Here is a 27829-nt window from a genome sequence, read left to right on the forward strand (position 1 = left end):
GTGTTATATTAGTTTCAGGCGTACAAAATACTGATTCAACAATTGTTTTTGATGGGAACATTTACACTTTCTTCCCTTCTGAGCAGTGGTTTTGAAATCAGGTGTGTGCGTCTGTGTGGGTATGGGTGTGTGTCCGTGATTTGCAGAGACAGCGTCAGATGGGTCTTCTTGACTTGTATTCGTGGTTTAAAAAAAAATCTTCTGTTGGAAATCATTTCTCAAAGGCCTGTACACCTTCCAGAATAAATTTCATTACAGCAATGAAAGCTTCTCCACTTCCCTCGGGCAGAGTTGGTCTCTCCAGCCTCTGAACATCCCCCAGCACCCCATTCTTGCTACTGTTATGGCATTTAACCAGATTGTGTGGTGATTTATCTCTTTATATGTTTGTTTCTCTCCCACCAGGCTCTGGGCTCCTCCAGGGCAGCGATCATGCTGCATTTGTCTAATTCCAGCAGTTAGTACAGGGCCTGGAAAATAGGTTCTTGCAAACGTTTGCTAGATAGACAAATATTTAAGCAGAGCTTCCCAACATTTAAATTCAGCATTAAAAACAGTTTAATCATAGTAACTCTAATAATCAGAGCATTTTATATTCATCATTTTGTTACTAGTGTTAGTATACATTTATTGAGCATTCCCTATGTCCAGGCACTGTTCTAGGCTCATTACATATTTTATATTATTGAATGTTCTCCATGAGCCCGGAAGTGGCTACAATCATTGTCCCTATCTGAGAGATAAAGAAGCCAACATTTAGAGAGGAAAAATTAAGTGATTTGCCCAAGGTCACACAACTAATAAGTATAGAGCTGAGATTTGAACCTGAGCAGTTGTGTGCCAAAACCCACACTCAGAACCACTCATTGTAAAGAAAAGAGATGGAGGGCGCCTGGGTGGCTCAGTTGGTTGGGCAACTGCCTTCGGCTCAGGTCGTGATCCTGGAGTCCCGGGATCGAGTCCCGCATCGGGCTCCCTGCTCTGCGGGGAGTCTGCTTCTCCCTCTGACCCTCCCCCCTCTCATGTGCTCTCTCTCATTCTCTCTCTCTCAAATAAATAAATAAAATCTTTAAAAAAAAAAAAAAAGAAAAGAGATGGAGAGGGGAGGGGGTAGAAATTGGAAATATTATTTTTTAAGATGTACTTTATATTAACATTTTGAGAGATTTTTTTCTAGGTTAAAATACTGTTTCTGTGATTTATACACCTGAATGTGACCTCTGTAGAGTACATGATAACAGAGGCCACAGGGAATCCTAGCACTGCTTTAGAATGGAAACAGACACCAGCGCAAAGAAACAAAGCAACTAAGTAGAAAGAGAAAGCCTTTTGTTTTTGAAAAATTACGTATTCACATTAACTTAGGAAGTAGTCTCACTTAATTGCTTATAATATTAAACGAATAAAACTCTTATTTACAGTAACTAATGAATAACATTTTATGCTTCCTGGTTTTTTTTTCTTTTAAATTAATTTGTTAAATCACACAACTGGATATAATTGCTTGGATAGTACTTTTTTCCAGAAATAAAACATCTAATACATTGAACACAGCTTAGTGTTAAATGAATCCGTTACACTCTGGCTGAGTTTGGACCAAAGCCTTTACTCAAGATGTGAAATTTCCATGAATTTCCACTGTTTTTAGTGTATGTAACTAACTCTCAGGAGTTTCTGCCTGAGAAACCGATGTGATCCCGGTCACCCAGAATGGCCTCTGAGTCCAGTCTTCACAGTCCTGCCCGACAGCACTTCCTGTGTCTGTGGAAATATGTGATTTGGACTGTCCAGCTGAGTAGCCCCATGACAGCATTGAGCACCTGAATGTCAGCTACTGAGGAACTGAATTTTTTTTTTTTAATTTTATTGTAAGTAACATAAAATTTAAATGGGGCTCATGGCTACGGCATGGGACAGTGCAGGAACTCTGAAGGAATCCCTCACGAGTCAAACGATCATTTGGTTTGCCTCCCCTCTCTCTCTCTCTCTCTCTCTCTCTCTCTCTCTCTCACTCTCACTCTCACAGTCTTCCTCAACATGGCCCTTCCTTTGGGGTATGACCGAATCAGAGATGTCAGACAAGATAAAGGAAAATAAAAAAATCCTGCCCTCTTTTCTTAGTATTACTGATGTTATGCATATGTTAACACCCTGTCCCTGAACTTCTGCATCAAAACAAATGCAAAAGGATTCTGCTACTCTCTTCTTTGAGGGAGGCTCTGCCGCCTCCCCGTGAGTGAGCTGGGCGGGGGGGCGGCAGGGGGGGGTTGCTGTTGCTCTGTGCGCCCGGTGTCTCACTACTGCCCCATTTCTACAAGCAGTTACTGGTACTTCAGGTTTCTTTCTCTTCCGAAACCAGTTTTCATTATGTGTATTTTCCTGGGAAATGTCCATTTCATGGAAGGTTCTGATAATGCTTGTATCATCTCAAGTAGCATTCTGTCATGCTTTAAAAAAATCTCTTTCTTCTTAGCAGTTATGTTTTCCTTATTATCACTCTATATTCATGTTTGTTCTTTGCTTTTTAAAATCAGACTTGCTGGTGATTTCTTGGAAGTGTTTACTGATTGCACTGTCTTTTTAAATCTGTAATTTCTGCTCTGATCTTTTATTGATTACTTCCCCCTTGCTTTCCTGTTTTGTTCATTGTTCTTTTTGGTATCTTCTAGAGGAAAAATTGAGGCATCTCCCCTCCTAAAGGCCCTAGCTCCCCACGTGCCACCTGGGACTTGGACCCATCTTCAAGTGGAGAGAATTAAGTCAAACAGCCACCTTAAGGGAAATTAGTCTGGCCATGTGTCCAGGGCATCCCATCCCTGTAGGGGATGGCAAGAGTGTATGTTGGTGACAGCCAGAACTCTGCCGGGGCAGGGGGCTTCTAGGTTATGTGGTATTGGACATTTAGATAGGTGCTAGTAGACATTATTTCATTCCTGAGTCGGATCTTCCAACAAAGGGGAGAGTTTCGATTTTCTATAGTTTTAATTGGCCAGATCACGAGTATGAGGAATAATAGAAAATTATTGACAGAAACAGCTTCTCTGCTGCATTAGAAGGATTTTTTTTCCTGCAGTTTTATTTTTCTCATCCCTAAGTTCCCTGGAGCACTGTCTCCTTTCCCATCGGCTGGTGTACCCGTCCTCCCCGGGGCCCTGGGCAGCGTGGCACCTTCTGCTTTACATAGCCGGCTGCCCGAACCGGCTGTGAGGGGGAGCCCTGGGACTGCCATTCGGCCAGCTGGCACCAAGTCACTCTGCCAGCGTGACCAGTGAGTCACCTGCCCACCTACACCCTCGCTAACCTCAGGCGGGCCCTGCCGGCAGGTGTCCTGGCTGCTGGCTGGACGTGCTGGGTCCGATTCCGTCACCAGCGGCCTGGCTTTCCCTTGCACGTGGTGACTCGGGTTATTTGGCCTGTCCTTCACGCTGGTCGTTCCTTTATGATAGACCCGGTAGAATTTCCTTGAAATTTCTTGTGTGAGTCATGAACATCCGGTTTCCAGGACTGGCATAGATCTTACCCCCAGTTTTATGTTCCTGTGGTCATTTCAGGAGGAATTTGGCCTTCATCTAGTCACGTATTTCTTACTTGGTGAGTGTGTAGTGGACATCTATACGTGTCAGACAGGGTGCTTCGCTCTGGGGATGCGGTGGTGAGAAAAACAAGCCGTGACTGTCTCCGTGGGGCTTATCATTGGGGCGCAGGGGAGCACAGGAGGAGAACCGGCATGAATCACATCATCACACAAAGAAATGTAAATCACAACTCGCAGGAGTGCTCCAGCACTTGTTGGGGTCATTTTCCCCAGGCAGTGAGGTCTGGCAGTGAATGTGGAGGATGAGGAGGAGCTCTTTAGGGGAAGATGGGAGAGGGCCATCCGGGCAAAGGAGTGCTCTGCGCGCCTGTCCTCTGGTGGGAAGGACCAGGGTGCTGGGACGGAGGTGGGACTGTGGGACAGCTGGATTTGTAGTTTGCCGAAATTGCCCGGCGGTGTGCAGATTGGGCTGGAGATGGTGGACGGGTGCCTTGACCTGCTAGGAGGCAGGTGCAGTCATGCGGATGAAAGATGACAGTGACATGGATGCAGAGCGTGGTGGCGGAGATGGTAAAGGTGCAAGCGTCAAACGTGTCAGCCTGAAGCCCAAGTTCTGTGCCTGTGGGCTTCAGATCAGAGGGAGCCAAATTCCGTCCAGCCATCAGATCATTAAACGTGTTCTTCCTTTCTGCTTCCTGAACCTTTTAAGCAAGAGAAGCAGTTAATTTCTCGTTCTAATCTCACCACAGCAAAGGGCATTATTGCCTCTGCCTGGCAGTGTCTGAAATATAGTGGTGGACATTTTACTTTTGTTAGGTGAACGAATGAACGAATCAGTGAATGACTGTCAGCTCTCCTCCCAAGCCTTTGAGTCCTGGTTGAGACTAGCTAGAGTGAAGACTGTATCTACAGACCTCTAATTCAGGGGAGCACATGTCCCCCTGTCTCTTTATTCACCTGTGGCAGGTGTATTAATTGATGGCAGCTCTCTTTTCTCTCCAGATGTAACCTCAGAACACTTTTCCCAAAGCCCTTGAGGCAGCCTACACCAAGAACACTTGACTTGAAACCTATTTGCTATAACTTTTATTTTACTATTTTAACAGACAGTGAGTAGAAGCTCACAAGCAAAGAAGAAACGGACACTGAGTCCTCTATCCTTCCCCCATGAAAATGGCGATGACCCCAGGAGACTCACATTCATCTTGCTCTTGTACTTGAGAATGGGCCTCTCTAAACTAGGAGACAGGCCACCAGACCTCACTTCTGACATTAACTGCAGAGTACAGGGGTCCCCAGGGCTGCGCTCAGGTTCAATAATTTGCTAGAAGGGGACTCACAGAATCTAGTGAAAGCTACTAGGCTTGCTTATGGTTTATTACGGCAAAAGGATACAGGTTCAGATTAGCCAAGGCAACAGACACATGGGACAGAGTTCAGGAGAGTTCCAAATGCAGAGCTTCCCAGTTGTCCTCTCCTGGTGGGCTTGTCCTCTCCCGGTGAGCTCAAGGACAGCAATAACCCATCCTGGCAATGATATGTGACGGTATATACACCAGGAAAGCTCACCTGAGTCTTGGTGTCCAGAGGTAGATCTGATACCGTGTAACCCAAAGCACCCCCTGCCCACAAGTCAGGTTATTCTCCTGTGTGACTCAAAGCCCAGGTAAACAGACACTCCTGCTGGACATTCCCAGGGCTTAGAGATGACCTCTCAGCAGCCGAGGGCAAAGGCCAGAGCTCTCTTGGGCAGGGTTAAATTCTTTACCACATAGCCTCTGTTGCTTGTCTTTGGTTTATCGAGCGTGTAATAATCTAATGCCATAAACAGCTAAAAATACACAGAACAATATTTTTATTCCATGGAGGATGGTGAGGTGGGGCAGCGGGTAGGTGAGGACGATGGGTTTCTGAAATCTGGCTGCCTGCATTCACATCCCAGGCCTCCCAGGTACTAACTAGGATATGACTATGGCTGCTTATTCTACCTTCCTCTGCCTCAGTTTCCTTATTGGTAGATGAGAACAATGACGGTACCTACCCGTGTTGCTATTTTGAGAGTTAAATGAGAGAATGCTTGTGAAAGCCGAACAGTACGTGGCTTCTAGAAGTGCTCAATAAATATTACATACTATTATTTCTATATTTAGCGTGGAAAAGATTTATCAGCCTTTTGCAAATAATTTTCCCTGGGAATTTTTGTTGGGTTTCCCCTTATTTTTTTCCATTTTCACACTTTCATATCTCTTAACATGAGTGAAAATAGGAGATAACCATCTTTCTTAAGAAATCGTGTTATCTGTTTTACCAGGTAAGTCTTGAGAGGTAAGAAGTGTCCTCCCCAGGGCAAGTGCATTCTAATGAGTCTGGGAAATGGAAATTCTTGGCAGATCGTGGCTACAAATCGTGGGTAGATTTAAAGGTTAAAAAAAGACATGTCATTTTCCCAAGTTGCTACTGAGAAATCTAGGAGATTTGGGAGAAAATAAGTTAAATCTCGAGTCAATAATTTTAGGACTGATGCGCCAAGCCCTGATCTCACTCATCTCATCCTACCAGTGAGCTCCTTGAAGACTGTCTATTTGCAAGCATCCTGTTGCCAGAGCTCAAATAGAGCCTGCCTGCCTTGGAAGGGGCTAATTGGCCTTTTGGAGACCATTTAAAACTGAATGAAGTACAAGAGCTTTCTGTGATGTTAGTAGAGTTTTGAGTTCATGCCAGCCATTAATTGTTTTTCAGGCTTTCCTGTGAAGATGGCCGAACTTGAGACTTGGCTTCCAGTTTTGCCATCTGTGAGCTGCACTTGTCCACATGTGATGTGTATTAAGATTGTTTTTCCAGGGAGCATCGCTTTGATATTTCTCAGTATTGGAATATGTTCACATTTAAATTATATCGAAAATGTTCACATTTAGATTTGATGCTCTTGTTTTCCTACTCTTGCCAGTTAGGGGGTCCTCCCTCTTCAGCTTTCCTACAGACTGTGGAGACCAACTGTGTGAGGGCTTGGCTGACAGAGCTTCAGAAAGACCACTAGCTTCTAGGCTAGGCCCTCCAGCTGTCGTTGGATTTGGCTTACTTGTAGGACAGATACAGACAGACAGAAGAGGCTTTGCACATGGCGACCCAGCTACCTAACTGAGCGCTCTCTTGTCCCCTAGCTTATTTCCAGTGATGCCGATGGAGCCATCCAAAGGGCTGGAAGATTCAGAGTGGAAAATGGCTCTTCAGATGAGGTAAGGAAGCCCCACCCCACCCCACCCCGGTATTGTCACCAAGCACATGATTATAGCACCTGGGTTACAGCAGTGAACAGTTGGTGATGCTCATTACCGCAGAACACTTGCCTAAATGCAGCCTGGGAAGGGCTCAATGGAGCTCTTCCGAGCTTCGCTTGAAGCAGGCGTGAAGGGAAAATGCCATTATTCTCTGTATGGAAGGTACTATTAATAGGGTGATGCATACCCTTTAAAAGATCTATAATAAAGCCAGGGACATTAAGGTGGTCTGCCAGCAGTGGGACCGAAGAAGAATTCACAGCCAGGTCACCTTTGTGGGTAGCCCCAGAAGCCCAGCTCTCCCCCTTTGCCAAGCTGGTCAGCTCAGCATTGCCCTGTGAGCAACACAGGGTCTAGGAGAGAGATGCAAAAGTTACTACAATTACCAAATGTCATCTTTATTCAGGGAAGACACCAGGAAAGGTGTCTGTCCCCCATCCTTGGGCCCAAGCCCTCTTTCTGGGGTCTCCTGGTCTTTCTTGCTGCTGGCCACAGGGACTCACCTTGCTTGTGATTCTTCTTCAGACTTCCACTGCCCACTCCACCCCTTGAGGTCTACCCCCAAAACTGCAGAGGGTGGTGTGAGCCCCAGTGTTTTCCATCTTTGCTACCTCCCTGAGAGGTAGGCCGTCAGAGTGCTTAAGCACCTCCCACCCCAGCTTTGGAGTCAGACAAGCCTGGGTTCAAGTTTTCGCTCCCCCATCTCCTAGCTATATGACCCTGGGGAAGTAACCGAGCCTTTCTGAGCCTCGGTTTCTTCATCTATAAAATGGATAGTGTCTCTGTATTATTAAAAGAGTCAGTGAGCCAAGCTTGTAAAGCTGTACTCGTGATGATGGTGGGGTTGTTAACATAACCAAGCTATATTGCCAGCCTTGCTTTCCCGACCACCTCCTTGATCAAATTCTTGGTGAAGGGCTATGCATTTAACTTGAAAGGCCACGGCATTTGGGACGTTATTTCTTATCTTCAGCTCTGGCCTTCACCAGTGCTCCGTGAGGTACAAGGAGGCCGTCCCATCTTAGGCTGGACTCCTGAATAGGTGCCCACATACATCTTGTCCACAGTGATGTCAACTGACCCACACAGAGGCAGGAACTCCCAGGGGAATTTGCTTCTGAAGCTTGGAAACAGCCCTCCGCAAATGGCCCAGCTCCTGAAACAAGATGGTCTTAGTACCACAGACTCAGGTAGCCTGCTGTGTGCCAGGAGCTAAGCCCGGAGCGGAAACCCTGAGTCCTCATTTCCCAGTGCTCAGAAAGCTAGCAGCTACCATGCTGAGTTTCTACTTTGGGAACCTTAAGTGCCAGAGACCCCAGGGGTTGCTGTACCTCAAGACATCCTTGTGCTCCCAAAATTTTTGCAAAACCTTAGCCCAGCCTGAAATGAGCAAACTGTACTAGACTTCCCCCACCCCATGTAAGCAGAGCTCTGCCGCCTGCCGGAACCAGTGTCCAGAGGCAATCCACACTTCCTAAGAAAGACATAAATGTGGTCCTAGGATCCCCAAACACTCCTCACCTGGCTGTGTCCCCTGGCCCTGCCCCATGCCAAAGGACACGTTTTGGACCCGGTCAGGGATTAGAAATCGCCTCTGGAGGATCATGGACAGGAGTGGCTCTAGAGTCAGACTGCCTGGGTTCAGATGGTGAGTCCACAACTCACTAGCAGAGTGACCACAGACAGTTCACTTAACATCTTTGAAGCCATTTGGTGGAGTTATTGATTTCACAAATCACTGCGGTCTCTTGTGTCCAAAACACAGTCCTGTCTCAGATTGCCTCTCTGGGAAATACGATATCAAGGCTCAAATACTGTTTTCAATTTTGTTTCTACCAGAGCCACCAAGCGTGAGTGCTCAGCTGGAGCACTGTGGCTGTGTCTTATATTGATGGTCTTCAGCTAAAAGCCTGCGGCCAGTGTTAATGCACACCCTGATAAAAGACCCGAGTGCACGTGAGACTCAGAGGGAAACCAAGCTGGCTTGCTCGGAGTCCGTTAAAGTCATCCGTGCACTATGTATTAAAGTTTTAAAAATTCTGAAAAAACAAAACAAAACAAAAAGTCATCCGTGCACTAGAAGGGACAATATTTGTAGCTGCTTAAAATTTTTCAAATGCACGAAGAAACAGGTTGCAAAGTAATTTCATTACTGGGTTATTTCTCTTTTCTTATAGCATTTTAAGTGTTCTTTATACAGTACGGATCCTAGACCCTAATCAGATCCGTGATTTGCAAAAATTCTCCCCCATTCTGCAGATTGCTTTTTCACTTCCTTGATTGTGTCCTTTGAAGCACAGACGTTTTTAAATGTAATGATGTCTCGTCTACCTAGCTTTTCACGTCGTTTCTAAGAAGCCTTGCCTAGTTCAAGGTGGCTCAGTCACTTATATATACTGTTCGGTTGAAGACAATGTCGAATTTGCCTTGCTTTCTTTACACACAGTCAATATAATGGTTTTACCATCTGTGACAGATCATTCCACTGTGTGACGTTGCTGGGGCTCTCTGTTGTGTGATTTTTCTCCTGGCCTGTGCTCATGGGGTAGTAGCCTACTGTGTGTCCCTGTGTTCGTGGCCGCCTAACAGTGTGCTGGTGTTGTTCTTGAAAAGGAATTTTTCGGATTAATGGGAGGCCCAGGTTGAGTCTCCTTTTGGTAGGGAGTGTTATATCATGATTTAAAATAAGAAATGTATATTTGGTCTTTTTCTCAGTTCCTGACACAGAGCTGCCCAAACCTGTGAATTTCCTTAAGTGTGGAGAGTGATCTACGTGTCTTTTGTCATGTTAATGAAGTGACTTTTGGAAAGCCCCTAGGGGTGGGGGCTGGTCACCAGAGGAACCTCCCATACAATTACAGGGTTAGAACTTTCAGTCCCACCTCTGACCTCCAACCCTGGGGAGAAGAGAAGGGCTGAAGATTGAGTTCAGTTGCCTATGGACAGTGATTTAATAAAACACGATTTAATCGATGATTTAATCAATCAGTGAAGTCTCCATAAAAACCCAAAGGACGGGGTTCAGAGAGCTTCTGGGCTGGGGGACACGGGGAGATTTCAGGGGAGTGGCATGCCCAGAGGGCATGGAAGCTCTCCACACCCTTCCCTATGCTTTGCCCTGTGCATCTTTTCCTGAGTTATATCCTTTTATAATGAATCTAGTTAATAGTTAATCCGGTAATCTAGTTAGTAAAATGCTTCTCTTGAGTCCTGTGAGCCACTCTAGCAAATTAATGGAACCCAAGGAGGGGGTCATTGGAACCTCCAATCTATGGCTGTTTGGTCAGAAGCACAGGTAGGACTGAGCCCTTCACCTGTGGGATCCAAGGCTGTCTCCAGGTAGACGGTATCAGAACAGAGTTGAATTTCAGAACACCCAGCTGGTGTCAGAGGGGTGATGTGGGGAGAAAACACATATTGGAATGGATGTCAGAATCGAAGGGAGGGTTTGCATTTTCTTTTGCCAGACACTGAAAACTAAATTCCCAGCATGAGACTTCCCAAACCACCCCAGTGATGCAGAACAGAGCTGCAGGTGTACGTGAAGCCTGGCTTGTGGGCACAGCACCTCAGAGCACTCCTCGCTCAGCTCTCCTCAGCACTGACAACCTTCCCTGTAGCCTTTGGGTTACAGGGGGTCTCTTCTGGGTCACCTTTTCCTTGAACGGGTAGCCCTTTGGGTTCCCAGCTTAATGTGGGGTGGGTCTCCTATTAGACTGACCTGCTTCAGCGGCTCTGGGGGCTTGATGCTCTGCTCTCTGGTCCCATGAGGCCACCAAAACCCAAGTTTAGTTTTGCCCAGATTGACAAATACCCTCAAGCTAAAAAAGATGTCCAAGGTCCTCTTACCTCTCTGGGTTCCCACTTGCCTCTGTTTGGGCTGGTAATTCCGGACTATCTTGTGAGCACGCCAAGGGCTTTTAAGGAGGTGCTTTTAATATTTCAGCAGTTTTAGTTTTTGCCATGGGAGGGTTGGTGGAATAACCTAGCCCACCATTACCAAAAACAAAAGTTGTATCAGGAGTGCTTTATCACATAACAAGTCATGTCATTCATTCAGCCCTCATTTTTCGGATCCTTTCTCGGTGCCAGGTAGTCTGTGCACTGGTGATGTAGGGGTGGGTAAGATTGCTGAGCTTCCTGTGCTGGTGGCCTCACAGACTGGCAGGGGGAGCAGTCAATATAAACGGGTAACACGATACATGGTGGATAGCAAGTGTTGGTAAGTACCGTGGGGAGAACAGACGGGGGCCTGGCGCAAAGGAAGAGGAAGAGCCCTTTTTAGCTGGGATGGTCAAGCAGGGCTTCACCAGGGATGTCACAGTGAGCCTGAGGCCTCTGAGCAGTGCTTCTCAGGCCACTGGTGGTAAAGGACCCGCTTTTTAATTTCCGATCTGTTGCAGAACTCAGTGTGGTCCTACTATGCGTGACCAGTCTGCAGCACCCCCTTCATGTGTCGCCCCACCCACCAAACTGAGTAATACCCAGGTAGGTCTGGACTCTGTTTAAAGAAATGAACCTCCTGAGCATGACTTTGGTGACACAGTAATGTCAAAATGCTAGTAAAAGTTCCTAAATGCTTCTCCGCTGCTGTACACTTCATCACTGAGCCGTAAGAAGTTTGCAGATCAGTGCCCATCCATCAGCTGTTTCTCACTGCCTGAGAGTTCATCTAGGCCAGTCCCCCACCCCAGGCAAGAGTCCCTGCACCAACTTCGCCACAGTCAGCTCATTGGTCCCTGCTTGAACATTTCTGCAGGAATGGGAAACTTGCTTCCTCCTTGATAGGTTGTTTTCCTCCAGACACTAGGTGAATAGCCTACAATTCAGTTCAGTTCTGACACTAACTACCAGAGTTAGCCCCCCAAGACTGCCCTCATTTCAGACACCAGTCACAAGTATCAAGTCCCCAGGTCACCCACACTTCTGTCCCACTTGGCTACAATGTCATCCCCCCTCCTCAGGCTCAATAATTTGCTTAAAATGACTCCTAGAACTTAGGAAAGCATTTCACTTACTATCCCCAGTTTATTACAAAGGATACAACTCAGAACAGCCAAACGGGAGAGATGCACAGAGCAAGGTATTGGGGGGCGAGGGCGGGCACAGAGCTTCCATGCCCCAGCTAAGAGGACCGCCCTCCCAGCACGTTAATGTTTTCACCCAGTTGGAAGCTCCCTGAACTCCACCGTGAAGGGGTTTCACCACATGAGCATGACTGATCAAATCATTGGCCGTTGATCATTGAATCAGTCCGCAGTCCCTCCTCTCCCACAGGGCTCACCGTGGGGCTGAAAGGTGCAAGCTTCTGATCAAGGCTTGGTCTTTCTAGCAAGCAGCCTCATCCTGAAGCTCTGGAGAGACCCAGCAAGAGGCACCTCATTAGAACAAAAAGCGCTCCGGTCACCCTCATCACTCAGGAAATCCCCAGGTTCTTTTTATTGGACAGAATTCATCTGTCTCTATTTTCCACTCAGAGTTTCTATTTACATTTTCTGTAAGGCTTAGCCCTCTTCATAATGGGCCTCAAACATTCCAGGACATCTGTGGCTCTTCTCCTAAGACGTGGACACCGTTTCACCCATCGTCATCCTCACTGCTGCTCCTGGGCCACATGTGAGGTTGTTAATGTTAGGCTGAAGTGGTCAGAACTGAATTCGGGGCTCCAGGTGCACCCCACACAGCCACAGGGTGGAGTAGGCTCGTCCCCTTCCTTGCCAGGCACAATCTCTTTTTATGAAGCCAGTGATTCATTATGAACCTTCGATATGCTCCCCCTCTCACCCCGGTCTTCCTCATGGTGTGGTGGAGACAATTTTGGAGTCAAACAAACTTGTGTTCAGACCTCACTCTATCACTTACCAGTGATGACTCAATTTCTCCAAGCCTCAGTTTCCTGATGGGTAAAATGGTTGCAAATTCCTGCTTTGTAGCACCTGGCCTTCCCCATCCTGTACTTGTGCAATTTGGATTCATCCCCAAATGTAGGATTTTCCATTGTCCATGCTAAATTTAATCTCATTAGTATGTCCATAATTGCTAATTGTCAAGAGTTTTGTGTTTTTTTTGACATCTTCATTCTGTCACCTGTCCTATTAGCTAACCCACTGAGAAGCTTTATATTACCTTCAAATGTGCTTCCCCTGCCATCTGTGTGCTCATTCAGATTATTAATTAAAATGAGTGTGACCCCCGGGTGGATCACTGGAGACCTCCCTTACAGCTCACTTGTATGTATCAATTAGTATATTGTGGAGCAGAGGGACAATCTTTCAGCTTTTTATAAATCAATCTTCCTTCGTGTGAGAGGATTCTCTTATACATTGTTGGGGGATATGTAAACGAGTACAATCTTTTGCGAGGGCAATTAGCAATAATTAAAAATGCGCACACCATTTGGCCAGTAGTTCTACTACTAGGATGTGTATTGTAATGTTATTTATTTTTTCTTATTATTATGTTATGTTAATCACCATACATTACATCATTAGTTTTTGATGCAGTGTTCCATGATTCATTGTTTGCATATAACACCCAGTGCTCCATGCAGAACGTGCCCTCTTTAATACCCATCACCAGGCTAACCCATCCTCCCACCCCCCCTCCCAGAACCCTCAGTTTGTTTTTCAGAGTCCATCGTCTCATGGTTCGTCTCCCCCTCCTATTTGTAATGTTACTTAAAATAGAAAAAAAAAAAAACCCACCTGGAAACAACTTCAGTTTCCATCAGTAAAGGAATAATTACACAAATTACATAAATTATGATACATTTATACAGTGGAATGCTTAGTAGCTATTAGAAGGAATGAGGCAGTAGTGTATGTAATACCACAGAAAAATGTTTAAGATACAGTTAGACCTAAAAGCAAGTTCCAGAATGATTAGTATATATCATCCTGTTTCCTTAACAAACAAACAGACAAAAAGGTAAATAAGTTTGTCAGTGTGCAAGTAAGTTTCCAAAAGGATACATAAGAATTAAGCAGTAATTGTTTCGAGAGAATGGAAATGGCAGGTCAGGAAAGCAGTCGGAGAACCTTGACTTTGCACGGCAGGTCCTTTTATGCCGTTTATGTAGTTTACATATCTCTACTCAACTATGGTGTTTAATTTTTCTAAAAATATGCATAGTCGCTAAAAAGAACAAGGTAGGTCTAAATGTACTGACATAAAATACTTCCAAGATATTTTCTTTTTTTTTTTTTTTTTTAAGTTTTATTTATTTAAGTAATCTCTACATCCACCATGGGGCTCGAACTCACGACCCCAAGATCAAGAGTCACATGCTCTTCCAACTGCGCCAGCCAGGCGCCCCCTAAGATACTTTCTTTAGTGGAAAAAATCAAGTTTCAGTGTAATAGCTCCACTAGCATCCCATTTATGAAAACAAATTCTGTGTGTATATGGATAACAAATCCTTTGTGTATACACATATACGTGTGTGTGATGAATGTGTATGATATGTGGACAGGGATGTGAACGTATATATGTATATAGCATATATGTATACAGCAAACACACCTTTGTAAATGCATACAAAGGTCTGAGACTATCCACACCAACCTGGTAGAATGGTTATCAGAGGAAAAGGGTGCGCACAGGGGCATGGAGGATGGGAAGAGACAGGAATTTTACTTTGTGTGTGGTTTCACTTTTTTCAACCAGCTTATATTTATTTGCATTTGCAGTTCAAAAGTTTTTAGTGTTTTGTTTTTTTTTTAATCCATCTTCCTTACTGCCAGCATTCTCTCAGCAATTTAAACCTAGAAACTAAAGTCAAGTCCGTTTAAATGCATTCTCTCATTACTTGAGCTCGCTCTGGAAAAGACTATGAAAACTCCCAGGTGTTCTATAAAACTAGGGGTCTCATCTGTAGTCCAAGTGTATGGTGCAGATCCCCTGCTTAAGTTGAACACTAACAAACATTCAGATAAAATGAGGGTGTTATATGTGGATTTTGATTACATTCTCCTCAAAATATCCTGGCCAGATTTGCTCAGTCCTCCTCCTTCACATCCCACAAGTATAAATGGGGTAACTAAATTAAATTAAATTAAATTAAATTAAATTAAATTAAAAAGATGGTGAAGGGGCGCCTGGGTGCCTCAGTCGGTTAAGCGTCCCACTCTTGGTTTTGGCTCAGGTTGTGATCTCAGGCTCCACGTTCAGCAGGGAGTCTGCTTCTCCCCCTCTGCTCCTCCCCACTCTCACACTCTCTCTCTCAAATAAATCTTTTTTTTTTTTTTAAAGATTTTATTCATTTATTTGTCAGAGAGAGAGAGAGCGCACAAGCAGGGGAGGCAGCAGGCAGGGGGAGAAGTAGGCTCCCCACTGAGCAAGGAGCCTGATGGCGGGGCTCAATCCCAGGAGGATCATGACCCGAGCCGAAGGCAGACGCTTAACCAACTGAGCCACCCAGGGTCCCTCAAATAAATAAAATCTTAAAAAAAAAAAAATAAAGACAATGAAGGCAACAAGAAGCTTTTGTGGGCTTTGGAATTTGTTGCAGGAATGATTCAGGATTTCTTAGTCTCAGGACTCATTTAACACTATGGGCATGTTCAGGCATGTCTGCAGCATAGAAAAATGTTCTCTTCATAACACCTTTTGGCGAACGTTTATCTAAAAGGACATAAAATAACTGTGAGCACTTGCAGTGTTAATCTTTAGTTGTTTGGCAAATATGCCCATCAGAATATTTCCTCCAAACTTGCTTGTTGATGTCAAAGAAATGAAGTGTTCCTGGTGTCTCAGTCACCTTAAATGTTGTAGACAAAGTTTCTATATCTCTGAAATCCTCTGTAAAATAGGTCATACTTAAAAGACTTAAGATGTACTGCAAAATTAAAGCCACAGTTAGGCACTGCTATGCCCACCCCAGAACCGCTAAAAGGAAAATGCCCGAGACACTAAGAGCTGGTCAGAGGACAGGGAGCAACTAGAGCTCTCCACATCTTGCTAATAGTGTAAGTTGGTGCGTCCCCTTTGGAAGTTTGGCAGTGTCTACTAAAACTGAACGTCTGCCTCCTCTGGTCCCAGGATGTATACCCAACATCAGTGAGTGCTTATGTCCACCAAAGACAGACACAGGACTGTTCATGTGACTTTATTCTTAACGACTCCAAACTGGAAACAGCCCATATGTCCATCAGCTGGAGGATGGATACATACACTGTGGTGTTCATACTGGGGACTAGGTACATGGCAGTGGGAGAGAGTGAACTTGTTACATCCCCAACATGGATGAGATGAACGTCACAGACGTGGTGCCGAAGGACGGATACACACTATATGATTTCATTTCTATGAAGTTCAAGAGCAAGTAAAAGGAATCGTGGTGATAGAAGTCAGGGTAATGGTTACCTTTCAGAGTATGACTGGGTACTCACTGGGCAGGTGAGTGAAGGAGCCTTCTGGGGTGCTGAAAATGTTTTCTGTCTTGATCCAGGGAGTGGTTCCAAGGGTGTCTACATATTTTAAAAAATCATTTACTGTTCACTCAAGATTTGTGCCCTTTTCTGTCCGCTTCTGGTACTTCCCATCAGAAGCTCATTTTTGGAGTCGTTCTGGCACGTCTGGTCTTGGGCAGAGAGGGTGCTTTTTGTTTTTTCTTTGCTTTAGTCTCCTTTCTTTGTCAGTTCCTGCGTATGTTCTTGTCTTTACACCTCATCATATGTGATTTTAACAAGGGACAGGAAGTGTCTCACTCTGCGAGACTCACAACTTTTTTGGTGTTGGGGTCCCCCCCATTTTAGTTAAGGATTCAGTGAAGGCAGACGTTAAGTAGGTAGCTTTTTGATCATTTAAGAAAAACCTCATAATTGACACTTTGTACTTGATAGAGATTTGGGGCATGCCACTGGCCAGAGTGCCGTCTCTGTGAGACGCTCCTCCGATGTTATTCCGTCCTGCGGTTGCTAGTGTTCAGACCTCTGGGAGGGAAGAAGGCAGAAGATCTAGAGTATGGGGGTCAGCTTTTATGTCCTTTGACCCCCTTGGCAATCTGTGAAGCCTGTAGACCCCTTCTCAGAATATTTTTGAGTGCACAAAACAAAATACATAGGATTACAAAGGAAAACAGTTGTGTTGAATTAGTTATCCAAGGGGCACCTGGGTGGCTCAGTCAGTTAAGCATCTGACCCTTGATTTCAGCTCAGGTCATGATCTCAGGGTTGTGGGATCGAGTCCTGCATCGGGCTCCCTGCTCAGCGGGGAGCCTGCTTACGATTCTCTCCCTCCCTCCCCCACCTCTGCACACTCTGTCTAAAAAAAGAAAAGAAGTAGTTATCAGACTGATTTTTTAAACCTAATTCATGATACAGTAATATACCTCCTTTTTTTATCAGTACATTAAGCAACAAATCCAGCAGCAGGGCTTATAGCTATTGCAGTTTTGAACAGTCAGGATTGTAAACAGCATTCAAGATATCTGCAGCCACTATAGTGAGTTGTGAAAATATCTGTGATTTGTGTGTGTGTGTGTGTGTGTGAGAGAGAGAGAGAGAGAGAGAGACATGGTTCCCAGGGCTGTTCTACTGTAGTTTTTTGGGTTTTGTTGTTTTGTTGTTGTTGTTGTTGTTTTGCATACATTTGTAATTGAAAGAAACATTTATTTTTAAGATTTTATTTTTAAGTAATCTCTGCACCCAGTGTAGGGCTCAGACTTACAACCCTGAGATCAGGAATCCCATGCTCTACCGACTGAGCCAACCAGGTGCCCCAAGAAACACTACATTTTAGTTTGAAGTTAGGGAAATAATGATTTTTTTTTTCTTTTTGCTTCACCCAAGTTCATGCCCTCCCTGGATTCTTTTAGAACCCCTGGCATAGAGCATTGCTTCTCAAAGTTTAGTGTTCCTCAGAGTCCCCTGGGATGCTTGTGAAACTACAGATTCTAGGGCCCCACCCACAGAGATCCTGAGGGGGAGGTCTAGAATGGACCCAGGGTGATATTTTAACAAACCTAGAAGCACAGAGCTAAGACCTGGTGCTGTGCCATGCAAGTCTGGGAACCTCCAGAGGCCTAAGTGGCCTGGTTCCTTCAGAGTCTCCTCTCCAGGCTCTGCTGATGGTGTCTAGGATCTCGGGCCTTGGGACAATGGCACCAAGATGCAGTGGCATCTGACTGGCGAAGGCCAGATACCTGAGCTGGACCCCACCTGTGTCTGGCCAGCTGATGCCTGAGGCTGGTTGGTGAACCCCAAGGTCATGCCACAGCTGCATGTTGCCCCGTGGCATAGTGCACTATGGATCGGCACTGCCAGTGGTTTATGATTATAAAGTGAATACTGTTGACAATGAAACATCCAGAAATTCTCCTGGGAACAAAATCCCATTATGGCTCTTCTTGAGTCACACCAAAAGGTCAAAACTAAGAGGCAACATCTTGAACAGGGGATCAACATTAACATCACCAGTGAGGAACAGATGGATGTCTTGATGTCTGATAATCTGAGAAGGACAAGCACCACTTGTGTAGCATTCTGACCGGGTACGCATGACCTGAACCTCATCGTGGGCAACATCACACAAACCCAGAATGAGTCATGCTCAATTTTATTTTATTTATTTATTTACTTCTAAAGATTTTATTTATTTGACAGAGAGAGACAGCGAGAGAGGGAGCACAAGCAGGGGGAGTGGGAGAGGGAGAAGCAGGCTTCCCGCCGAGCAGGGAGCCCGATGCGGGGCTCGATCCCAGGACCCTGGGATCATGACCTGAGCCGAAGGCAGACGCTTAACGACTGAGCCACCCAGGCGCCCTGAGTCATGCTCAATTTTAAAAAAGAGGAGGGGAGGTGTGTGCTGTATTCTTGAAAAATGTCAGTGTTGTAAAAGGCGGAGTCTGGAATGTTCCAGAAGAAGGGAATCTAAAGAGACATGACAACTCAGTTGTCCTGCACTCAAGAGGGAAAATTCTTTAAATGACATTTTTCAGTCAATTAACAAAATTGGAATGCAGATGGTAGATTAGAGGTACCGTATCCATGTTAAATTTATAAAAGTTGGGAAAGCTATATTGTGGTTATATAAGAAGATATCTCTATTCTTGGGAAATACACACTGAAGCATTTAGGGATAAAGGGCTATTCTGTATCTTAGTCTTAAATGGTTCAGAAAAAATTCTGTGTGTATGTGTTTGTGTAGACAGTAGTGAGCAAATGAATAAATGGGATATAATATTCGCAGCAGGTAAATCTGTTAAAGGGTATACAAATGCTCTGTGCCGTCCTATTCCTGCAACTGTTATGTAAGGTCAAAATTATTTCCAAATTAAAATATGTACATATATATATATACATACATAATCAATAGCTGATTTTTTTTTTAATTCAAGAAAATTCAGTAAAAGTACAATAATGCTAAGAAACATTAACCTACTTTTTACTCCTTGGGAGTAAAGGGCAGAACATAAAAAAGAAGACAGACAATGATGATATGGTTAAAATTTTTAAAAAGAAAAAAAACAACCCTCCGAAATTGGCACTGACTCAGTTTCAGCTCCACTGCTTATGAGCTTGGCTACCTTAGGCAGCGTAGCTGAAGTGTCTGAGCCTCACTTTCTTCATCTGAAAGTAGAGGATAAAATAAAATCTATGTCATAAAGTTGGTGGAGATGCTATGGAGCTAATGCATATAAAGTACCCTTAAAGCTCTCTCAGTGAGTGTCAGTATTTCCAGAGCATGAGAAAGACAGAAAGCATCCTAATTCACTTTATAAGTAATATAACTCTGAAAGTATGACAGAAATTCATACAGAAAAGAAACCTATAAGCTCCATCTCACTAACAAATATACATAATTCATTTTTTTTAAAATTCAGCAGTGTATCAAAAGAATACTATATACCATGACCTAGTAGGAGGTATTCCAGAAATGTAAGAACCATTCAGCATCGGAAGAGCCAGTAGTATAATTCATTACATTACTATGATTTTTTTCCCCATTTAACCTATTCTCTCAATAGTTGCCAAAAAAACTTTCAGGGCAATTCAATATTGATTCCTGAGAATGGCCTCTTTGTAAGCTCGGAATTGAAGGAAACCCCCTTCAACATGATAAAGCAAGTGACCACAAACGTCTAGAAAATCACCAGAGGCATATGGGAATCGGAAAAGTATGTTCCAGTCACCTGCCATATATACATGGCACAAGGTAGATACCAGTGGAGTTTCGGTATGATTGCGTTTGGTAAGAAAATTACATGTGTGTGTCCGTGTGAGGAAAAAATCAGAGGAAGCCATACCAAATCATTCGTGGTGACTGTCTTTGGAGAGAGGATTCAGATTGTTCATTATGTTTATCCATAATTTCCCCATTAATTGTGTTACTTCATGACAAATTTTTAAAATTCTACAAAAAAATATGAACTCGAATAAGAGGCTGCGGAGATGTATTCCAGGTGAAATGGGCCTATTACAGGGGGTACCAGACGGAAGGGCTGCCTCTAGGCGGCACCAACTCCCAAATATTTGGAAGGTTTGGACCAGAAAGGAGAGAAATTTCAAGTTGATACTCAAGCTGGAAATAGCTGAGCCCGCTGGTTCCACTCGGTGCTTTTCCCTCTACCCCAAGGACCTTCAGAATGCTTCTGTGATGTGGACGTGGTGTCTTTTCTCATGAAAACTTGTACTTACTGCCCTATTTGTACCCTTTTGACAATGGCTTCTCTGGTTCTTTGGCCCCTGGTTCATTGCCTGCTTCTTGTTTACTTTCTGAATATGACTCTTACTGGCACAATTTTGTTCGATTCCAGAATGCAACTGCTCTCCCAGGGACGTGGCGAAGAACAGACGTGCACTTAGAGAACCCAGAATACCACACCAGATGGTATTTCAAGTATTTTTTAGGACAAGGTAACTATGCCATTATGGTGGTTGGGAAGAAAGGGTATTCAAAATGAAAATTAAGTGTTGGTGTCATTTTTCTGATGCCCTAAAAAGTGTGAAACTAACCAGTTTAGGGACACTAATATCCAGGTTAATAGCTTTTCCAATTGAAAGATTCAATTCAGTCTCAGCCCTAGGATTTTTTCATAAATATATGAAACCCATATATGAAACCATAAGGTTTTTTGGTCAGTTGTTTTTGTCCCTTGGGAGTTAAAGGGGACCTGATCATCTAAATAGCTATTTAAGACGCAAGAAGAATTTGCAGGGTGGAAAACAACTTCAGACCTAACAAGGCAAGTTGTCCTGTCTATAGTGAGTTTTGAACACTTAGTTCAAAGCAATGAGGCAAAAAAAAAAAAAAAAATGGATCCCTGAGCTCCAGGGCCACCACAGAACTAGAGAAGCGTTGTCCTGTAGGCTCTGGTGACGGGTATTTGTCACCTACCACGTGCCAGGCAATTACCCTGGCAAAGGCAGTCATTCTCCCTACCCTCACAGAGACTCTAAAATGGGTCTGAATCCTGGTTTTGCCATTCTTAACCACAGAAGCTTACACTGGTCACTCTCTACTTCTCTGAGACTTAATTTCCTTATCTGTAAGGTGGAGGTATTACTGTTACATACTGAGTGGGTTTGAACGGAGTTTCAGTGATGCTGGAGAAACAGCCAAGCCCCGTGCCCGGCACGAAGCAAGGGCTCAGTCATTAATAGCAGTGTACATATAAAGTGAGGGGCTTGGGTGAACACATGTGGGAAGGTGGAAAACGGGAGTGTGTCTAATGACAGGAGAGACTGGGAAGGGGAGAATAATCACTGTTTCAGGATTCGAGAGGAAGTAGATAAATTGCTTATCAGGCTAATGCATGTGTTTATAGAAGATGTGATGTGGAGACTATAATGAGAGTGATCAGACCCAAATTTTAAAAATCTGATACTGTTTTATTCTAAGTTCACTTACTGGACAAGGCATATTTCTTTATCAAGAAAGAAATTAGCGGGAAAGTTGTCATCCTCCCAAATGCTTGAAAGCATAGTGCCCAGAGCAGTGGTGACTTTAGAGAAAACTGATGCCATTAGGTAGATGCCAAGAAACTCAGAGGTAAGGCAGGCTCTGGAGTTGGTGGATTCAGGGGCTCAGTGGTGTCATCAAGGCTGGCCCTCCTCAGGGTCACAAGGTGGTTGCAGCACTTCCAGCTATCACTTCTAGGCACCACCATGTCCAGAGGAAGGCGAAGGCCATCTTCAGGAGTAAGGAAGACTTTCCAGAAAGCCTTTCCATTTCTCCTCCTGTCTCATTGGCCAGAACTGGTCACATGTTCATTTCTGAACCAGTAACTGCCAAGGGGAGTGGAAGCATGACCAGGTTCTTTCCAGAGCTGGGTTTGGGATTCTTGTTCCCTGCTCATGTGGGAAGGAAAAAGTGTCTACTCCCACCAGGGCCTAGAGGAACCAGCACATCTTCACTGTTCTGAACCTGTCTCTTTTCCAGTCCATCAGAATTACATTGGAAATGATTCAGAGAAGAGCCCCTTCTTCCTGTCTGTGACCCTCTCTGACCAAAATAATCAGCGTGTCCCTCAATACCGAGCAATTCTTTGGAGGAAAACAGTAAGTACCTCGCTTGTACCTACAGCATCAGCACCATCCGGAGTTTGATTAGTGTCATTTTCAGAACCATTGTGGTTCAGGTGAGTCTTTTTCTATGAGGTTCTTTGAGTTTGGATATTCAGGATTACACTCTTCAGAGGTGGAGCCTTCAAGCTCTGAGTATAACCACAACTTCCCCCATACGAGCCACTACCTGGACATGTCCAGTCCCTCCATCTCTGGCCGGTGGAATACAGAAGTGTATTTTACAGAGTATTAACCTTAGCTGCTACTAAGACTGAAACTGACCAGCTGGTTTACCTTCAACTAAAAGAAACAAAATGTATTCGAGGAATATAATGCTATTACAGGGGTACAGCCCATGGGGTGCTTCTGTTTCCCTGGGTCATTCAGTCAAGCACTGAATCAGCTGTGCTTCTAGAATTTCTTTGAGGCTTAGCCCCTTTCATCAATTTCCTGAAGTAGGAAAATGACTCAAGGCTTAACAAGACAAGTACCCCCGTCCATGGTGGCTTCTGAGGACAGTGACCTGAACGAAGGCAAATCATGTCAACTCAGGAATGCAGGCCTCCCTGTAGCTCAGGAAAATTCTCTTATGTTCACTATCGCAGCTTTTCCTTCTCTTTTCTGATTTCTTATAGTAATTCTTAGAGTTGATCTCCATCTTTCACCTCTTACCTTTTCTTATTATTTTCTTCCCTTGGGTTTTTTTTTTTTTTTTTTTTTTTCCCTTCACTTCTGAGAGAATTTTTTCATAGGCATTACGGACACTGGAAAGAGCAAGGAGTTTGGGGTTAAGCAAACCAGGGTCAAATTACATCAGTAGCAAATTCATTCATGTCAATTTGAGAAAATTGCTGATGAGCTCCATTTTCTTCTTTGTAAATTGGGGAAAATTCTGGGCTGTGGCTCACAGGGTGCTGAGGACTATATTAAGTGAGATCATGTTTGAAAATCTAAATCATCAATGAAATAAACCACACTCAGAAAACGTTAGTCCTGTTATGTGGTAGTCTCGCTTTATGGGTGCAGTTGTTGAAAGCCATTACCTAGGAGCACCTGGGTGGCTCAATTGGTTGGCATCTGACTTCAGCTCAGGTCATGATCTCAGGGTCCTGGGATCGAGCTCTGAGTTGGGCTCCCTGCTCAGCAGGGAGTCTACTTGTCTCTCTGCCCCAACCCCCGCTTGTGCACGCTCTCTCTTGCAAATAAATAAATAAAATCTTAAAAAAAAAAAAGAAAGCCATTACCTAATAAAGTGTATGCTAATTTTTATCTCAGCAGCATAGTATCTCAAAAATTGCTATGTATATCTTTTTGGGAAATACAGGAACTTAAACAGTATTTTTTTAATATACACACACTTCAAAAAAACAGTAATTTTTATATACGTACACACGTATATAAACACAGTTGCATACATACATACACATACAGCAACTTCAAAAAGCCCAGAAAGAATTTCTAGGAACCATTACAGAATAATGTAGTTAGGAACTTTTTGTGATGATTAAAAATAGTAAGAGTACTAAAATAAAACCTAACATTTATTGAGCACTTACTATATGCCACATACTATACCAAGTCTTCCCCATGCATTATCTCAATAGGTATTATTGCGCTTTAAATGACATGGCCGAGGCCACATGCCAGAAGGTGGCAGGCCAGGCAGAAGCCAGGACTGCACACCGAGCTGTCAAGGCTGTACGTAATTAATTCTGTATGTAATTCTTTGACTCATGCTGTCTCTCTCCCTAGACTGTGAGCTCCATGAAAGTAGGGGACATAACTGCTTTGTTCTCACCTAGCCCGGTATCTGGCACATAGAAGTAGCTCAAGAAGTATTTATTGAATGAATTAATGAACGACACCAAAGTCCAGCCTAACCTGTGTGCTCTGCTGCCTCTGTTTATATAAATGTCCATGTTATGTTGCAGAAATTTTTCTCTTTTTAAGCAGGTTTAAGATAAAAGTCTAATGTAAACCCGAGTTAGCTCTTACTCATGAATGATTTCCTACAGAAAGGTTTTGGCTCTCACCTCTCTCCCCATGCCACTGAAATGGGGTTCAGTCATATCATCATCAGAGCTGTCCTGGAGCGAAGTTGATGCACTGGTTTTAGAAGATAATGGTGAAGGACTGTGTGCCCATTGTTCTCAGGTGCATACATGACGGTCTTTTCCCTTTATTCACCCAGTGAGAAGTGATCGTGCCCTTATCTAAAGCCTCTTATCTTCTGCACCAGGAAGACTCTTTTCTGGCCTGTTTGGGTTGGTTTTTTTTTTAAGATTTTATTTATTGGAAAGATTTAAGATTTTATTCACTGGAAAGTACCTGTCACTGAAATCCATGGTCCCAGCCATTTGCCCCTTGTGGTGAAGTCATTGCACACTGTGACCTCTGGGACCTGATCCCAGGTCTCGCTAGTCACTGAGCCTCTCAGCTCTGTCCTTCTCACCAGCACATCCCCTGCAAGCCACGGGGCAGGTGGGGAGGGGCAGAAGCATTGCTTTAGGCTTATGTTTCTAATCTTGCTGACCATCCGCGCTTGAAGCTGCTGAGTTATTGCCCCTCGTCAGGTTCAAACAGGTTCTACCTGGACTTCAAGATTCCTACAGAAGGCCGTGCCTGGGAAGTGAGCCCCTAATCCAAATGTTCTTAGATGTCTCCATGTCTTATTTTAATATGTTTCCAGTGTCCCTCACCCTCTTTGAGGCCTGCCCTCTGAACGGCAGAATCAAGGGCCCCAGCATCTAACGCCTTAGCTTTCCTACCTTTCTTCTTACATCTTCCACCAAAACAAGAAAGGGCAGTTCTGTACTTCTGCCACCTTTCTAGAATGGATTTTCTCCCCGTCCTGTCTTCTTTCTTCAGGCAGTAACAGCCGCCCCACCTCCTCACCTGGGAAGGTTGCCAGGTACTAGAGGAGGGAGGGTGGGGCAGATGCAGGAGGGAATTTTGCTTATTTTAATTTCTAAAGATGTTGTCTCTGTTACATTATAAATTGAGATAAACACTTTGAAGGAAACAAAGGCAGAATGATATGGGAGACCAACTTCAGATCAGATAGCGCAGGAAAAGTTTTTCAAGGAGGTGACATTTAAAGAGACCTGCAGGAGGAAAAGGAACTAACCACATTAAGAGTAAGGGACGGGCACCTGGGTGGCTCAGGCAGTAAAGTGTCTGCCTTCAGCTCAGGTCATGATCCCAGGGTCCTGGGATTGAGCCCCGTGTCAGGCTCCCGGCCCAGTGGGGAGTCTGATTCTCCCTCTCCCTCTGTCCCTCCCCTTGCTTGTGCTTTCTCTCTCTCTCTCAAATAAATAAATAAAATCTTAAAAACAAACAAACTAAAAACAGAGTAGGGGAAGGGGGCAGGCAGGGAGCATTCCAGAAAGAAGGAACAAGGAAGACAAGACAAATGAGGAGCTCGGGGACTCCTGGCGCCGAGTCCCCAAAGGAAGAGTCATTTGGCCCGCAGGACCCCGTGAAGGCAGTGGGGCTGGCCTGATGAGTCAGCCCCACTCTGTTGAGAAGTGCGGTGCCTTCCCCAGAGCCTCCGCTCCGGAGCCTGCTGTGTGTGCCGTGTGTGCCGGGGCAGGGTGGGCGTTGGCCACCAGCTACAAGTGCTGAAGGGCTGGGAGGGACTGAAGAAATCAAAGCAGAGCTTGGCAGGAGGGGTCCGTCGTGAAGCCCCTTTGGGCCCAGAACTAGTGCTCGAGGCTGCGGGAAATCCAAAGAAGCGTATGCCTCCGCCATGAGCTCCCATTCCATTCTAAAACAGACACACAGCTACATGTGTGAGCCCTGACCTAAACAGTCTTGTCTATCTGTGCTGTGTTTCTTCTAAACACAAAGACAAGACTTAAAAAAAAACACAAACAAACCCCCCTCATACTTACTGTACAAATTCCATCCAGACAATGCCCTTAGTAAAAAGAAGAGGCTCGGGGCGCCTGTGTGGCTCCGTCGGTTAAGCATCTGCCTTCGGCTCAGGTCATGATCCCAGGGTCCTGGGATCGAGTCCCGCATCGGGCTCCCTGCTCTGCGGGGAGCCTGCTTCTCCCTCTCCCACTGCTTGTGTTCCCTCTCTCACTGTCTCTCTCTGTCAAGTAAGTAAATAAAATCCTTTTAAAGAAGAAAAAAGAAGAGGCTCAAAGTCCAGCTACTCAGGGATAATCACTGCAAGGGCCTTAAAGACACTGGTCCACGCTCACACACACACACGCTCGCGCACACACACACGCTCGCGCACACACACAGCTGCCACGTAAGGGGGTAACGTCCGACGCGCACTTGCACGTCCTTGCAGTGATCACTTGGTGTTTCCGGATACGTATGTGTACTTGGCTCTGACCATGCCTCTGTTGATCCCACTAGAAAACAGAACCGAAAGGTGTTTTTTGTTAGAGGGCAACTCTGCAAAGCTACAAAAGGGAGAAGATGGGGAGGAAGAGCTTTGCCAGCATGCGGTGAAGAAGATTACAAATCCACAATCCCCTGAGCCCGGGGTTTCGCATCCGTGTAGGCAGCTTATGAAGATGTTACCATCAGCCAGGCAGGGGCTGGATCCTCTCCTATTCCATATATTCCCCCCTCAGGCCGCCCTTGGCTTCTCTAAAACTGCATTTGTTGTGCTCGGTGAGAAGAAAAGGTAGCCAAGGTAGGGGTTGAGCAAGAAGGTCAGATTCAAGACCCTCTTCTAGAAGGGTTGGCATCCCATACAGGTGACCACAGTGTAAGGCAGGCCGGGGCCAGCAAAAAAAAAACAAGGCCACCGAAATAACTCAGGTTTCAATGGGTGAGTTATGTGGAATTTGAAAATGCCTATTCTCATCATAATATTCCCCTATATTGGAAATCTCTTAAAATCTCTTTAATGTAAACTACATTGGCTAAAGAGAACCCATAAGAAGGGCTCTGTCTAGTGCAACTTCTTTTTTTTTTTTTTTTAAAGATTTTTATTTATTGAGAGAGAGAATGATAGAGAGAGAGCATGAGAGGGGGGAGGGTCAGAGGGAGAAGCAGACCCCCTGCTGAGCAGGGAGCCCAATGCGGGACTCGATCCTGGGACTCCAGGATCATGACCTGAGCCGAAGGCAGTCGCTCGCCCGACTGAGCCACCCAGGCGCCCTAGTGCAACTTCTGAGGGTTAGCTGGAAAGACGCACTCCCCAGTCTGGAGTGCGGGTGAGGTTACTGGTTCTCCAGGGGCATGGTGTGAATGTTTAGTTTACCAAAAGAGATCATGGGCTTGTCGAGGTCGAAGAACTCTGCTACTGTGACACCAGTGTTCAGGGCTTGGACAGATGGGTTGGCAGGTGTTATCTCGAAAACACAAGGAAAACCCTACATCCTTCTTTGCCCATTTCCTACAAGAAATGCCCTGCGCCTTTTCTAGCAGTTCGTGCTGCCAATTTTATTATTAGTCAAGGTTGGAAAGTTTTAAATGTGTACTACATTGTAATCCCTTTTGCTAAACGTGCAGTATAAATCCATTGTGGATTATAAATCTGCATT

General features: G+C 44.8%; 1 protein-coding gene across 6 annotated transcripts in view; it reads left to right on the forward strand.

Annotated features, from left to right (window-relative positions):
• Positions 1-27829, forward strand: part of GARNL3 (GTPase activating Rap/RanGAP domain like 3) — a 144642-nt gene that overhangs the window by 55787 nt on the left and 61026 nt on the right. For all 6 annotated transcript variants that reach the window (XM_081803634.1, XM_081803638.1, XM_081803633.1 and 3 more), the window contains 3 exons: positions 6697-6771; positions 20570-20669; positions 22195-22313. In XM_081803634.1, coding sequence (XP_081659760.1) covers positions 6697-6771; positions 20570-20669; positions 22195-22313 — 294 coding nt within the window. The remainder of the gene's footprint in view (positions 1-6696; positions 6772-20569; positions 20670-22194; positions 22314-27829) is intronic.

The sequence above is a fragment of the Leptonychotes weddellii genome, chromosome 14 (assembly GCF_054177405.1).
Source record: "Leptonychotes weddellii isolate Sample4059 chromosome 14, ASM5417740v2, whole genome shotgun sequence".
Taxonomy (NCBI): domain Eukaryota; kingdom Metazoa; phylum Chordata; class Mammalia; order Carnivora; family Phocidae; genus Leptonychotes; species Leptonychotes weddellii.